This window comes from Gouania willdenowi, chromosome 21 (assembly GCF_900634775.1).
Source record: "Gouania willdenowi chromosome 21, fGouWil2.1, whole genome shotgun sequence".
Lineage (NCBI taxonomy): Eukaryota > Metazoa > Chordata > Actinopteri > Blenniiformes > Gobiesocidae > Gouania > Gouania willdenowi.
In genome coordinates, this window is record NC_041064.1 from 16,731,040 (window position 1) to 16,745,569 (window position 14,530).

At 35.1% G+C, this 14,530-nt stretch overlaps 1 protein-coding gene across 1 annotated transcript in view; it reads right to left on the reverse strand.

Moving 5' to 3' along the window:
* col4a1 (collagen, type IV, alpha 1) overlaps positions 1–14,530 on the reverse strand; it is a 49,616-nt gene that overhangs the window by 18,988 nt on the left and 16,098 nt on the right. The window contains exons 2-18 of the mRNA XM_028436660.1: positions 11,217–11,270; positions 4,617–4,706; positions 4,326–4,370; positions 3,551–3,595; positions 3,352–3,414; positions 3,208–3,261; positions 2,641–2,667; positions 2,466–2,540; positions 2,323–2,385; positions 2,122–2,157; positions 2,001–2,039; positions 1,442–1,540; positions 1,327–1,362; positions 1,168–1,227; positions 1,056–1,091; positions 938–982; positions 792–824 (exon numbers count right to left, since the gene is read on the reverse strand). Coding sequence (XP_028292461.1) covers positions 792–824; positions 938–982; positions 1,056–1,091; positions 1,168–1,227; positions 1,327–1,362; positions 1,442–1,540; positions 2,001–2,039; positions 2,122–2,157; positions 2,323–2,385; positions 2,466–2,540; positions 2,641–2,667; positions 3,208–3,261; positions 3,352–3,414; positions 3,551–3,595; positions 4,326–4,370; positions 4,617–4,706; positions 11,217–11,270 — 900 coding nt within the window. The remainder of the gene's footprint in view (positions 1–791; positions 825–937; positions 983–1,055; positions 1,092–1,167; positions 1,228–1,326; positions 1,363–1,441; positions 1,541–2,000; positions 2,040–2,121; positions 2,158–2,322; positions 2,386–2,465; positions 2,541–2,640; positions 2,668–3,207; positions 3,262–3,351; positions 3,415–3,550; positions 3,596–4,325; positions 4,371–4,616; positions 4,707–11,216; positions 11,271–14,530) is intronic.

The window sequence follows — 14,530 nt, forward strand, 5'->3', positions numbered from 1 at the left end:
ATTTCTTGAAAATTCAAATAGTTTTTTGAAATTTCTTGAAAATTCAAATAGTTTTTTGAAATTTCTTGAAAATTCAAATAGTTTTTTGAAATTTCTTGAAAATTCAAATAGTTTTTTGAAATTTCTTGAAAATTCAAATAGTTTTTTGAAATTTCTTGAAAATTCAAATAGTTTTTTGAAATTTCTTGAAAATTCAAATAGTTTTTTGAAATTTTGGAATTATTATTCTTTCTTTTTAAATTAAAACAACACAATCTTAAATAACTGTATTTCTATACTTTCACTTGGTGAATCTAGTTCAACTAAAATGCCGTGAAAAAAAGAAAAAAAAAAATCTGAGCTCATGATCAAAAACGAAGTCTTAAAAAAAATGTCTCTGGGATCGCCAGAAGTTCTTGATATCAAAATGGGGTCACGAACAATTCATAAAAGAGTGGAAACCACTGACCTAAATACTGTTTCTTTCCACTTATTTAAAAATTGAGATTCTTTCAAATGTGTAAACAGTCATTAATTGTTTTTATATAGTTTTCTAAGCAAAATGTTGTAGTGGGGAAAGGGGGTACTTGGATTCAGAAATAAGAAAAAGGGGGTACTTGAGCCAAAAAAGTCTATTAATTTTCATTGATGTTTGAACAGAAAGCTGCTCTCTTATATTGGTATTGGGTGGTATTTTTAACTACATAAGAAAATAGTGATATGCTTTGTTAGCCTTCAAAAGTGTCTTGTGATGATGAAAAAGAGGAAAATCAAGGAAGATTCAAGGAAGCAATACAAATGTGCACACTTACAAAGCCGGGTGGTCCCTGATCTCCTTTTTCACCCTGAAATAAAGAAGAGTTTAGAACTAAATATAAATCATTTGATATCGCTTAAGGAAGAAAAAAAATAAAATAGTCCCTTAAGATGACACCCTTTCTGTTATTCTATCAGTTACCTGAGATCCAGGATATCCTGAAGGTCCAATAGAGCCTTTTTCTCCCTAAGTGTGAATATGAAATAGTTTAGAAGCATATATAATATATTTATTAAATACCTAATGGCATGATAATTACCTTACGTCCATCCTCTCCATCCTTACCAGATTTACCCTAAAGTACAAAACAAAAAATCAGATTATTTTCAGTGATAATAACAATGTGATTGTTATCCTGTATTTTTACTCACTCTGGGACCAGGGGGGCCAATGGCTCCTTTGATACCATCAAGATGGGGAACACAAGCACCCTGCAAAGGAAATCAGGTGTCACAAAACGTTGGTTGCGCTTAAACTAAACACGAATCAAATATTGTGTTCTCACAGTCACATTTAAGCAAAGTACTAACTTTATCTCCTTTGTCTCCTGGATCTCCTCTAAAGCCCTGTATCAACACAGATAATCCATCAATATTCCAAGCTAATAAACACATTGTTTGCTACATTGAAACAGTGAATGGGTACCGGTGGTCCAGGTACGTGCACTAAGGTTTTTCCTCCTTCCTGTCCACCAAAGGATGGAGGTCCAGGGGGGCCGGGGGGGCCCTGGTATCCACGGGCACCCTACAGTACATTAACAATACATTTAAAGTCATTCTGCCAATGGAAACACAAACAAGTTTTTTTTTTTTAAATCATTTTATAAAATAATAACAAAAGAAAAAATAAGAATCTATTACAATGAAAATGTCATGCACATGCACATTTCTGGAGTACTAGTAGCTTAACTATGGTTGATATCACCGACATACTGTAAAATGTATGCTGAAATGGCTTTTCAAACACTTTTACCCTAAGACTAGTGCACTGTATGCAATGTTATCCTCATTGCACAGACTGATCCAACCTTTTCCATCAATCGTTGGTTTATTTTGTGTGAATTCATGGTTTAACATGGATATACACAAGACAATACACACAACTCTAAAGCACAATCACTCTTTTACTACCTGGGCATATGATGAACATGCAGTACTAACTAAGCACTAGAATAACTATGACAATGAAGATTATTTATTCTCACCTTATCTCCTTTCTCACCCTGATATGACACTTCAGCACCCTTACAAACAATAAGAGTTTGATCAGTTACATAGGATATCATCGTATGATTACATTCTGACTGCACATTTGTTTGAACTCACCTTCTCTCCAGGAGGGCCCGGTGGGCCAGAATCACCCTGTGAGAGAGTAAAACAACACAGTTGTATCGTTCACTCACAGCAAAAGCAATATCAGCAGGAATGAGTAGTGTTCAAACAGTTTACATGGCATTGTGTTTTAGAAAAATTTGAGTTAAACATCTCGTAGAATTTCCACAATCTTGTTTAAAGCATCAAACTCACTTTAGGTCCAGAATAGCCACGAGGTCCTGGAGGTCCAATCGGTCCAGGAGCACCATGTACCCCCTTAGAGGGAAACACATCATGCATCAGCACAATATAGTGTTTCACCAATGAAAACACACACACAAAAGCACACAACGTACAGGCTGTCCAGGTGTACCAGGGGATCCTTTTTCTCCTTTCAGGGGTGCAAATCCAATCAAACCACCAGGATCACCCTGAGAAAATCATAGCATCAAATCAAAGAGTTTTTGGAGCACATTTCTAAATCATTCCATTGATCTTTTGGAATAATAAAAAAAAAAAAATCCACCATACCTTCATACCAGTACTTCCTGGGATTCCCTGAAAAGAGTGGATTAATTGGATATCATTACCAGGTATTTATATAATGTATAATATAATCTACATTGTTGAATTGCATAATGCATTTGAACCTCATAAAAGTGATGATTTAGTCAATTTGTTTGGATCTAAAAGACCATCTCAAAATAATGGGATTTTTACACTGAACAAAAACATACACTCACAAAGTACCGGTAATGTTTTTTTTATCAATTGGGAAATATTTCAACAGAACAATTGTTATTTTTTTCTTGCCTCATTATTCAAGCAACAAAATTAATTTACTCTGCACAATTCATAGGTTATCACAGCCTAAAGTAAAATGGTTTTGTTAACCATAATTGACCAAAACCAATTCTTCAGTACACCAATAAAACCCTATGTGTGAGCATATTTCACTATAAATCAGCATTTTTTGGTTTGTGCTTTTATATTTTTGTTCAGTATAGAAATGAGAAACCAGACACGTTTTTTTCCACATTTATAATTATCTCAGTGTAAATCATCTGTGTTGTCGTCTGTGTTGCACGTTTTGCTTACAGGAGGTCCTGGAATTCCTGGTAGACCAGGAGTGCCAAGTCTTCCTATTTCACCCTGAAACCCACAAACACAAAAAACCAAATACTCAGACTGATTGAAGATAATTTAAAACAATGTACAGTATAAAAAACAAGAGTTTCCTACTTTTGTCCCATTGCATCCTGGGATACCAGGCGGACCGGATTGACCATCATTTCCATTGATGCCCTATGGGTGTAAGACCACAGGTACTGTCAGAAGTTTTTTCTACAGGCCATCTCCAAAAAACAATATGTTCATATTTGTTGGTAAAAGGTACTGGATTGTTGTAGAAAGTTACATAACGTGGACCTGAGCTACTTACTGGTAGTCCTGGGTTTCCTGGAAATCCCGGCAGACCAGGAGGACCCTAAAAACATCACAAGCATGTCAGGTTTTGTTTTCTTCTTAAAAAAACCATAAACAATACATGCACGGGGCCGCTTGTCAAAGTTTTAACTAGGGGTGGGAACCTCTGGGTACAATACAATACGCGATACAAAGCTCACGATAACAATTATCTCACGATATGACGATACTGCAATTATCAATATATTGGTCAGAAATCAATCTACAATAATCTATGACAAAACAAGAAAAAAATGAAGTGAAAAAACACAATTTTTATTTTATATCTCTGAAAGACAATAAACTGAGTAAGTGTCCTCTGAACAGTGACACTATTTTAGTGCAACATTTCTGTAAATAAGTGTCAACATACCAATGTAAATTAATAAGTATCTCCAATAAGGCTTTTTGTAAACAAAAAAATAGGGTCTTTCTGACCAGTGACACCATTATAGTGCAATATTCCAGTAAACAATATATTGGTTCCTTCAACAAACAGTGACAACATTTCTGTGAAAACCTACCTGCACATTTTAGTGAAAAAGCAGAAAAGGTTTTTAAAAAAAAAAAGAAAAATAATTAATCAAAATAAAAATTAAAAGATCGATACCAAGTGCGAGCATATCGATAATCAATCGTGCAAAAAAAATACCGTAATAAATCGCCGTATCGAGATAACGTCACACTCCTAGTTTCAACCAGATATTATCATACAGTTTGAGAAAGATTATAATGAGTGTGTGAGCACTTACTCGCACTCCTTTCGGTCCTGAGGGCCCAGGTTCCCCAAAGTCACCCTGACAAACACAAACACATAAACAGTCGTTTATTTTAACTATAACAGAAGAGAAATATCTGGTTACTCTTTCCAGTATTTGACTCATAGGCTCAAACTGCTAAAATAATTTAGTTATTAATGGTGATAATTGTTCCAGTCCAATTCAGCAAATTATGAAAGTTATTTTCATTACTTTAATATTAGAATTGTAACTTAAAGCATTTATGAGGTGTAGGAGTAGATGGTGAGCATATACAGTACTGACCTTGTTGCCCAATGCTCCTGGGGGCCCCTCGGGTCCTTGCATGCCTGGGAATCCCATATTACCTTGAAGACCAGGAAATCCACGTTCCCCCTGTAACAGGAAATCTTTATTAAAAAAAAACCTTAAAAAGTTGTTTTTTTTTACCCTTAGAGTGAATCTAACATGAAGATGCAAAAAAAAAAACAACATATTTTACTGTAAAGATCTTTTACTCAGGCTTAAATAACTTTTCCTTTATTTACTTATTTTTACTTTATTCCTTTATTTTACAATAACATTTTTAGAAAATAAACTTTGAAAAAAGAATGATAAACTGTGGATTTCTAGGACTGTATGAGTTGTAAACTTTGAAATAAAGAAAAGCATTGTTACCTATTACTGAGTGCAAATATTCCTCACTGAATCCTTTGTGCCTTAGTTGATTAAAATCTGATATTTAAAGGAAGTTACCAAAAATGTGTAAAGATTTTATTTAATTTGGCCCACATGACATTTTTACATCATAAGTAGGTTGTCACTGGGGCTATCCCAAGTGATGTATGCTGCATACAGCTTCTTCTCACAGCTAAAAAGACATTATTTCGACTCTTTTAACATCATGTCAGCAGATAAAATGGTGTTCTTTATATGAATTGAGTCTGTGTTGCCATACTTGTTTATTGAACCTTTACTTCCCTGTGAATGAGTGTAAAGTGGCACTTAGCATCAGCTAAGTTTAGTGAGTTCCTGGCACTGCTGACCAAGCCTCAGGTAAGAGGGTTCCATTACCCAAGTAGAGAAGGGTAAATTGGATCGTACCATTGATAAACCAGTATATTATGGGTTAAATAGCTAGTGTCTGTATGTATACATATAGTTGATATTAATTCATTTAAAAATAAGATAAATATTAAAGTTGTTAGTTATTTTGGTTATAAGGAGTGGTTGAAGCTCCTCTGAGCAGTATGTACCAGAGCAGGGGTCACCAACCTTTCTGAAACTGTGAGCGACTTCAAAGCTAGTGAATAATCCAAAGAGCTACCGGTTTGATACGCATTTTTTAAATACAAAAATGTTACGGTTTCACTTTAATTAAAGGATAAGATCATTCTAGTCCTGTCTTTTTTTTTTTAACAGCAAATGCTTGTTTTAGTCCTGTCTTTTAATATATGTGGTGGTGTATTGTTTTAATCTTATCACACTTTCAGATTTGGTATCAAATGTGAAGTGCATTATAAATTAAATGTATTATTATTATCATTATTAATAAGACTATATGAATAAAACAAGCAGTAACTTAAAAAGGGAGGACATATTTAAACATGCAACGCTTTTTTTTGTTAATTCATGCAATTCTTTCATCTTCAATCTAAGTAATTGTAAAACATTTGTACATTTTATCAATAATAATAATAATAATAATAATAAAATATTTTACAAAAATCCACTTTTGCATTTATTAAAAAGTTATCTTATCACAATCTGCAACTTCTTTAACAAAATGCTATCTGCAACACTTAAAATTGTCTCTTAGACTTAAAATAATATATTTGGTCAGGAAGGAGGACAATAGGAACATCTTTGTGTGTACTCTCCTTTAGATTATTTTAATATTTTTTTGGTCAAAATCTACATATTTTCGTCAGTGAAAGAGCTGCATTCTGGGTAGTTATGCTTATTCCTGGGCTAAAACATGCGAATGCTAGCTGTGAGTTTAGCTACAATTTTAATTTGGAGTTCTGTGTCACATTTTCTTATGGGTTGGCTGTCACATTTGACTTTATTAATATACAAACACGGTGTAAGAAATTATACATTTTGTCAGAAAGAAAGACCAGGAGCAGCTATGATGCCGAGAGGACTAATAATAAATAATGTATTTCTCTGCTGCTATATGTCCCTATTAATGTCTTAGACAATATGTTCTACATCCCATCAGAATAATATAGATCAGGGGTTCTCAACTGGTCTCGCCCTGGGACCCACATTTTGTCACGGTCATTAAATCACGAGCCATTTTTATTTTTTTGGAATTTAACCAACCAAATGTAAAATAGCTGTTGAAAACACACAGAAATTTATACATTTTCCTGTGCAACATGTATTTTTACAGCATGCCTGTCAAACAAAGGTTTCTTTCAAAATAAAAGACAAGTCCAACATGAGAGACATTAAGTATTTATTTATTTTTGACCAGATTTTTACCCACTTTTGGGTCCCGACCCACCAGTTGAGAATCACTGATTGACTGAGACAGTATTCCAAGCAGTTTCCTGCTCAGCCTGCAAACTGTCATTTGTGGTGAGAGTTTGTTAAACAGTGCATTTTTCATTAAGTTTGAACAAACCATGGTTTTGTATCTATTCTCTCCCTTAATGAAAGGTACAAATTTGTTTCAAATAATTGAAATCTACACCTTTTTATTGTTTCTTTAAATAATGCGCAATTTCTGTCTAAGTGGATTGAAATAACACAGGGATAACAGGGGATAATATTACATTACATAATGAAAAATATTACAGTATATCCCCATTTGTAGGTGAGAATATAGGCTTGTAGGCAAAAGGAGATGGTGAACAGTGTTAATTTTGACAACAATTTTTGATTGAATTTTAGTCAGTCTTTTGACTAAAATGCAACTGAGTTTTAGTCAAAATGTATTCATGGGGATTTTTTCAGCTATAGTCTAGTTTTAGTCATCTAAATGTTATTATGATTTTAGTCATCAAATCTGTTACAGATGTATTCGACTTTAAGCTTTAAATACCATGTATCAGCCTGATATTGGCTTGTCCCACCTTCCACATAACAAAAGTACTTTTAAATGGATAGTTTGGATACCTTCAGAAAAGGAAACTTAGTCGTGATTGGTTTTCGTCCTATGTGAACATTTTAGTCTACGGAAATCTCAATATGTTGTGATTTAGTTTTTGTTCGCATTTTTATTTAATTTTTTTTATTTTATCAATTAGTCATAGTTTAGTTATCGTCACTTAAAAATACAGAGTCAACAAAAACTATAATGAACAATTTTAGTGAAGAAAAGTAACACTAGGTGGTAGAATAATGCAGCTGGTGCTGTGTGGTGATTCTGCAACTATTTTGGTTGAGAAAAAGTAGTTTTGTTTTTTTTAAATTCACCACTAGATGGCAGTATCGCCTCATGTGTTTTCAGAGGAAAGATAGAAAACTCCAAAGCTGTAGAAGGGAAAAAAAAACTCACCCTGCTCGTGGGGAAACGTTCTACAAACTGTGAACGTGGTTACTATGGAAACACTGTGCTCACCTCAGAACTTTAGCTTTTCTACAACTTTGCAGTAGGACTGGCTCAGATTTTTTAAACAAAAATTTGAATGACTGCATATTAGATATATTGTCAAAGGTGCAACTTTATTGCCGTGATTGTCCTCAAGAGTTAAAATGCATGGAACAATCCCAAAATAAAAAGTAAATGAGGCTCTGGCATTCAACAATTTCAAGCTTTAACCCAGTTTTAAGCAACAGCGCCTTCACAGTAGCTTATATTTTCTGATTAAGAAATCAGATGACTACATATTTTATAACATATAACATTACCATTAAAAACATTCTAATAAACTCTTCCCTTAGGATCCCAGCATAATGCGAATAAAAAATTAAACATGCCTTGCTCACATCGCGCTACGGTAACCCACAAGGACAGAACGCAAAAAAGTCCGAAAAAACTGTGGTGGAAAATAATAATAATAATAATTATTAAAAAATAAATAAATAAATTAAAATTAAAAAAAATTAAAAGTTTCTTTTAATTTAAACTTGAATTTGCAAAATAATCGTTTTTTTATCTACAAATTTGATGAATCGATTAAATAAATGTTTTGCCCTGCCCTACTTTGCAGTGACACAGCGGAGAACTGTGTTTTTATCCAACAGCCACTTCTGACACTGAACTTACCATAATAGATGCTGGGCTAAATTTAAATGACAAATTATTTTTCATTAGTTCCTATCAAACATTTAATTGAAAACAGCAAGTCTAAATCAGAACAAGGCAGGATAACTAAGGCTGTTACTGAGGTGCTCAGTGCTAATTTTATGTAAAAATGCAACATAGAAACATGATCTTTTTATTGTCTAAAGAAGCAAGAGGCAGCCATCTTGAGCGGTACACAAAGCATTGTGGGTTGATGACTCATGCAGAGTGTAACCTACAATGCTTTCAACACTGGGAAATAGTCCCCATGTTTCAACACATTTGGTTTCCTTTTCTGTACCAAAGTCTCTGATGATATTTCCACCCCTGAGTTTTAACAGATCCATGAGTATTTTCAAAAAATAATCTGTAGCGCCTTCAAACGATTCAAATGTATTATTGACTTCATCAATGTTTCAAATGTAAATCATTTATCCTGTAATCATTTAACCTCTGTGTGCATGCGCCCTCTGCATGATTCACATCCACAACTTTGTCTTTAAAGTAGAGATTTTAGCGATAATAGCTTTTATTTGTATCTCCATGGAGTTACCACGTTCACACTGCATTTAATGTGCTGTTAATCATCACTGCTAAATAAGAAAACTGTGAAAAAAGTGCTGTATTTGTTTTTTAACATGTCTTAAACAACAGCACATAACAGTTTATCAATATCTTTTAAATTTGAAAAACTAGGCTCGTTTTTACATATTTTTCTTGATGAAGTTTTTTTATCTGGTGGTGGTTCAGTTTGGTAGTTTTAGTAAGAAAAAAGATTGCACTACATATAGTGTCAAGCATGTGTCAAGACAACAAATAGAAAAAAAGATGGGAAAAATATCAGCAGTAAAAATGATAGGCTATTATATTTTTATGGCAAATACCAATGTGTATAATATTGTCTCTGGTCTACTTTAGAGAGTTTGCTTGGAAAACATTGACAGGCTGTTTAAAGGGATCCTCCAAAGTTTTTACAAAGGTGGCCTAAAACCTTTGAAATGTCCTTATTAGAAGATCTATGCTGAACAAAACGCCTTATTTTGCACCGTATTCGTTTTTATTAACTTTTAAAAATGGGACTATTTTGTTCTGTGCGCCACCATGTTGAAATGATGTCATTGATGACCTAAATCTCCCCTTTTATTCAATTGAGTTCTACCATTTAGCAGCTTTTTCAGTCAACATGACAACTTGTGCTGCTTTGAGTTGCTCTAAAAATCAGTAAAAGTTAAAAAAGTCAATGTAAATCTCTTTTGTTTACCGAAATTTGATAAACACAATCCGTGACCCCAAAAAATCTGCAACCGCAATGGGCGACAGTCGTATTCATGTCTATGGCGACAGTTCCAACTCTGCTGTTTCGTAGACGGCATGAAGAAGAGAAGAAGAGCTCCGTGCATGTTGTAAATACAGGCAACCAGGATCGATTGCTGCTCGTTAATGCCGACCCAAGTAGAATCTATCTGCTGCAAAGAACTGGTGTTCTTGTCAGAAATGGTTGAAGGTATGGTTTAATGATTTAAGTCCAGATTTTTTGCGCTTCTTCTCTTCTTCATGACGTCTATGAAACAGCAGAGTTGGAAACGTCGCCCCCTGTGGTCACGGATGATTTTTTCAGGGCACAGATTTTCTTTTATCAAATTTTGATAAACAACGCACGCACACACATGTTCCAATAAAAGTGATGTGTGCCCCGCTGATGCACCCAGGCCGAGGGCGCAACAAATGAAAGCAAAATCTGCCACAATAAGCAGCGCAGTGACGGCACCTGCCGGGGCCCGTCATGCTTCATATGGATCTATGATTCCTAATTCCTTTATCTTCCTCTTGTGTATCTCTTTTTCTGACGCTAATAAGCGCGATGACATGATGTGACGCTGACGTATTTCGTCAAAATGGCTGACACGCGGCTAGGGGTCACGTGACTGGGAGATCCCTATAGAACTCAATGGACTGAAAGGGGCAATTGGCGTGATCATTGTCATTTCAACATGGCGGTGCACAGGCCCTCAAACGGTAAACTAGTCCCATTTTTAAAAGTCAATTAAACGAAAATATGGTGCAAAATAATGTGTTTTGTTAGGCATAGATCTTCTAATAAGGACATTTCAAAGGTTTTCGGTCACATTTGTAAAAACAGTGGAGGATCCCTTTAGGAATAAAGTTAATGTGGAAAAAGAAGAAATGGTAAAAATGCTAAGAAAAAAAATCAATTTGAAAAGAGCTGATTATTATTACTAATAATAATAATAATGGTGGGGTTTGGCAGAGCTGAACCAATATTTTACAGTAAATCAGGAATGCCAGTTGCCAGAGGTTAATCAATACACTGTACTACTGTAGCAATTCTGTCACAGATTCATCATTGAAAAATAGCACTGATACAGTTACCAGTGGACAAAAAGCTTAAAGATACAAAGCTTTGAATTAACCAGTATACAATGACAAGCTGTTGTGTAGTATCAAATTCATCTTGCTTCTATACAGCAAATGAAGATTTATCTATATTATTCCTAGAAACGAGCTTGATTCTGATTCAGCTGCCTTTCTATCCGGCTCAGTCTATCTCACTGAGCTGATGCTGTTAGTCGGACCCAAGGCAGCTACTACAACTGTCCCAACTCAAGAGTTACTCAATAACTCTTCCAATAAATATAGAATAACCTCACCTTTGTTCCTTTGACACCACTGCAGTCACATTTTCCACATGAGGTTCCACAGCCCTGTGGATAGGGAGGAAAATGAAATTAAATCATCCATCATGCAAAAAGAAAAGGCACATGGGAAAACAATTTGATAGAGCAGTGGTTTTTCTTTTTTCTTAATCAAATATCCTCTTTGTTCAACTACAACATTTTGCTTATAGAAAACTACTTAAAACAAATATAGAGCATAATGATGAAATGAACAAGTGATAACACACATTTCAGAGAATCTCATTTTGTAAATAAGTGGAAATAAACAGTGTTTATTGCCGTTGTTCTCCCCATTTGGATATCAACAATTTCTGGGGACACCAAAGACATTTTTTTCTAGAATTAGTTTTTAATCATGTTTGAGCACTGATTTTTTTTTTTTTTTTTTTTTTTACTGCATTTTAGTTAAACTAGATTTATATTTCACAAAGTGAAAGTAGAAAAAGTTGTAAAAAAAAAGAATATTTTCAAAAATCTTTTAATTTTTGAGAAATTTCAGGTGATGCCATCTAAACTCCAGGATAGCTCTCATGGGGTCCTGAACCCAAGGTTGAAATAAACTGACATAGCGGCTCCTGAATAGATTTATTTCCATAGTTTTTATCATTTAGACTGACACTTTATTTTGTAATTTTCCACTCTCTCTCACTCTCAAGTACCCACTATAGTGCCATCGCGTACCCCTAGGGGTTACACATACCCATTTGAAAAACACATAAACTTGGTTAGACACAGTTATGACCACTAGGGGGCGACAAAATGATTACTGGTACTTATTGATAAAGCATGTTTCAGTGAACTGGTGAATGTATGTACAGTATGTATAATACAAATGTCTGACTGTCATTCTTTTTCACACACATACTTAACTTTTTTTTACCCATTTTCAGTTGCCTGAAATATTCCACCAATCAGGAATATGAAGTGTTCTTTCCAGACGCTGCACATCATAACTGTACTAGGGTTGCAAGCCGATGCAGCTGGCCTCAGCCATCACACCACCCACCCTCCACCCCCACACTGTTTCCTTTCCTCTGAGGCCTCCAGAGACCCCATCCTGGGAACTGGCCTCCCCTGCCTTGGCTCTCTCCTCCACCTCTCCGCTTTTCCCTTTCTTCCCATCTTCCAGCTGTTTCTAGCCTCACGTGTAAAGGCGGCCCGCCAAAAGTCTGTCAGTGCTTTGGACGAACCCGGAAGGATTAAGCAAGAGCGCACAGCTAAACAACCAGCATTTCTCTGCTGGTCTGTGTTTCCCACACATACAACAAATACAGGCTCCTGTTATTATTATTCATTCTTTTTAGTCTGGGTAAACTTATTTGGGCTCTAAAAACTTTAAACAAAAAACCCTACAAACAAACGTACTTTCCAGGACTTTGACCATTGGCGGAGTTTGAGATTCTTGCTGGTGGGGGTGGGGGTCAATAGAAGAAATAGAATTAAATAAATAAACCATCTCAAGATTTGCACCAACCCCAATGTGTGTAACATATATAACTAGAAAAGCACTCAGTGAGTGCAGACCTCTGCCAAACAGCTCATTTCTAACCATGTGGTGATTTCCACCCTATGTTGTAGTCCTACATTGCTTTTATATATATACACTATGAGATTCATTGATAAACAAAACATACCTTCAGAATTTGAAATAACATTGACATTATTAATTGTCAAATAGTTTTATTAAAAATATTGCAACCTTGTTACAAATCATGCTCTGTGAGGGCCAGTCATATTTTTGTTTTTCTAATTGGAACACTGATGACATCATCAGCGAAGCGTGTTCTGAGCGAACCTGTGACATCATCAACAGAAGTTCCACAGTGTGGATGGGAAAAAATTGGGACGTACTTTTTTTTTTTTTCTTCTGGTAGTCAGAACATCACCAACATTTAATCACCTGTTTCTTGTCCCTTTTATCAATTTTCCTGAAAACAACATCCAAATCCGTTCATAACTTTTCAAGTTATCTTGCTAACTGACAGACAGACTGACATGTAAACGGAGGGTACTTCTGCACTTCGTGCTTGGCAGAGGTAATAATGCAAAAGTGATTTCTAACAGAACTGATAATGTTGACTACAAATATGTCAGTGTAAATTCATGATAAAATGAAGCCGACTGCCACTTTCTGCTCTATTTTTGCTGCAGTAGCATACATGACTGGTGGGCGCAGTGTCGCTTCACCATTTACATTGTGAGGAAGAAATGCGCAACAGGAGAAGAACCATCATAAAGTTTGGGACCATTATACTGAAAACTTACTACTACACATCAAATGAATTCATGAATTTTTTATGGTCACTGTGTTTTACAGCACTTACAATATTTGTATATTATGTACATTATATTAAGAATTGCATTTTTTTCTAATGAATTTGGGAAAACTGTAAAGAAAACCTTTGACCTCTAACTCTGCGTATGACTTTGACCCTGATTCGTGTGCTAGATGTCTACTTTCGCCAAAAAAAAATTCTACATATCTTCTCTTTAATAAAGCACTGGAAACTTTGATTTAATTTAAACCAAGGGAAACAGAATTCAGAACATGTTTTAAGATAAGCCAAGAATTCCTTGTTGAAAGTCGGAAAATATTTGCTGAATGTCAACACTTGCGCTCACAGTTGTTGGCGGATGAGTAACACCTCTTTACCTGTTGCTTCTAATCTATCTTCTGTTTATTTGTCTGCACCTTTGTCATACATTCAAGACGACAGACGTTACCACATGTTGGAGGCCATCCAAGCCTGATACACGGGAGCGTTATAAAGATCTCTCCCCTGTGACGTACAGTAATCTGCAGGTCGATCAAAGACTGTTTTCCCCCCTCTTGTTTGTTTTTATGCCCTACGTCTGTTACGTGTCATGAAGCCAAACACCAGATGTGACAGAAGATCCCGCTGTCATCTGACATGTTGTCGAGACTTTGAATGAAGTGAAGGACATGAGTTAGGAAACTGCAAATCTCATGTACACAGAATGAGCTCAGATTACCCTGATGGTACAAAAAAAAAAATGGAGAAAAGATATGACGCAGAAAGAAGTCAAACAGGGACAGATCTTTTCTTTTTTGCAATAATTCACTGCTATAGTGAGATTCAAAAACCTAGTTTTTCAATTACAATGTGCCATTTCCTATAAATAATCAAAAATACACAAACAGCTGATGAAATCACTAAGCAAAGAACAACAACTTTGATCCTTAATGTCCTTGAGCACCCCATTGTGGTCTTTAAATTTTAGACCTGTTTCTCAAAGTGCATGCAACAGTATAATCAATTCTCCAA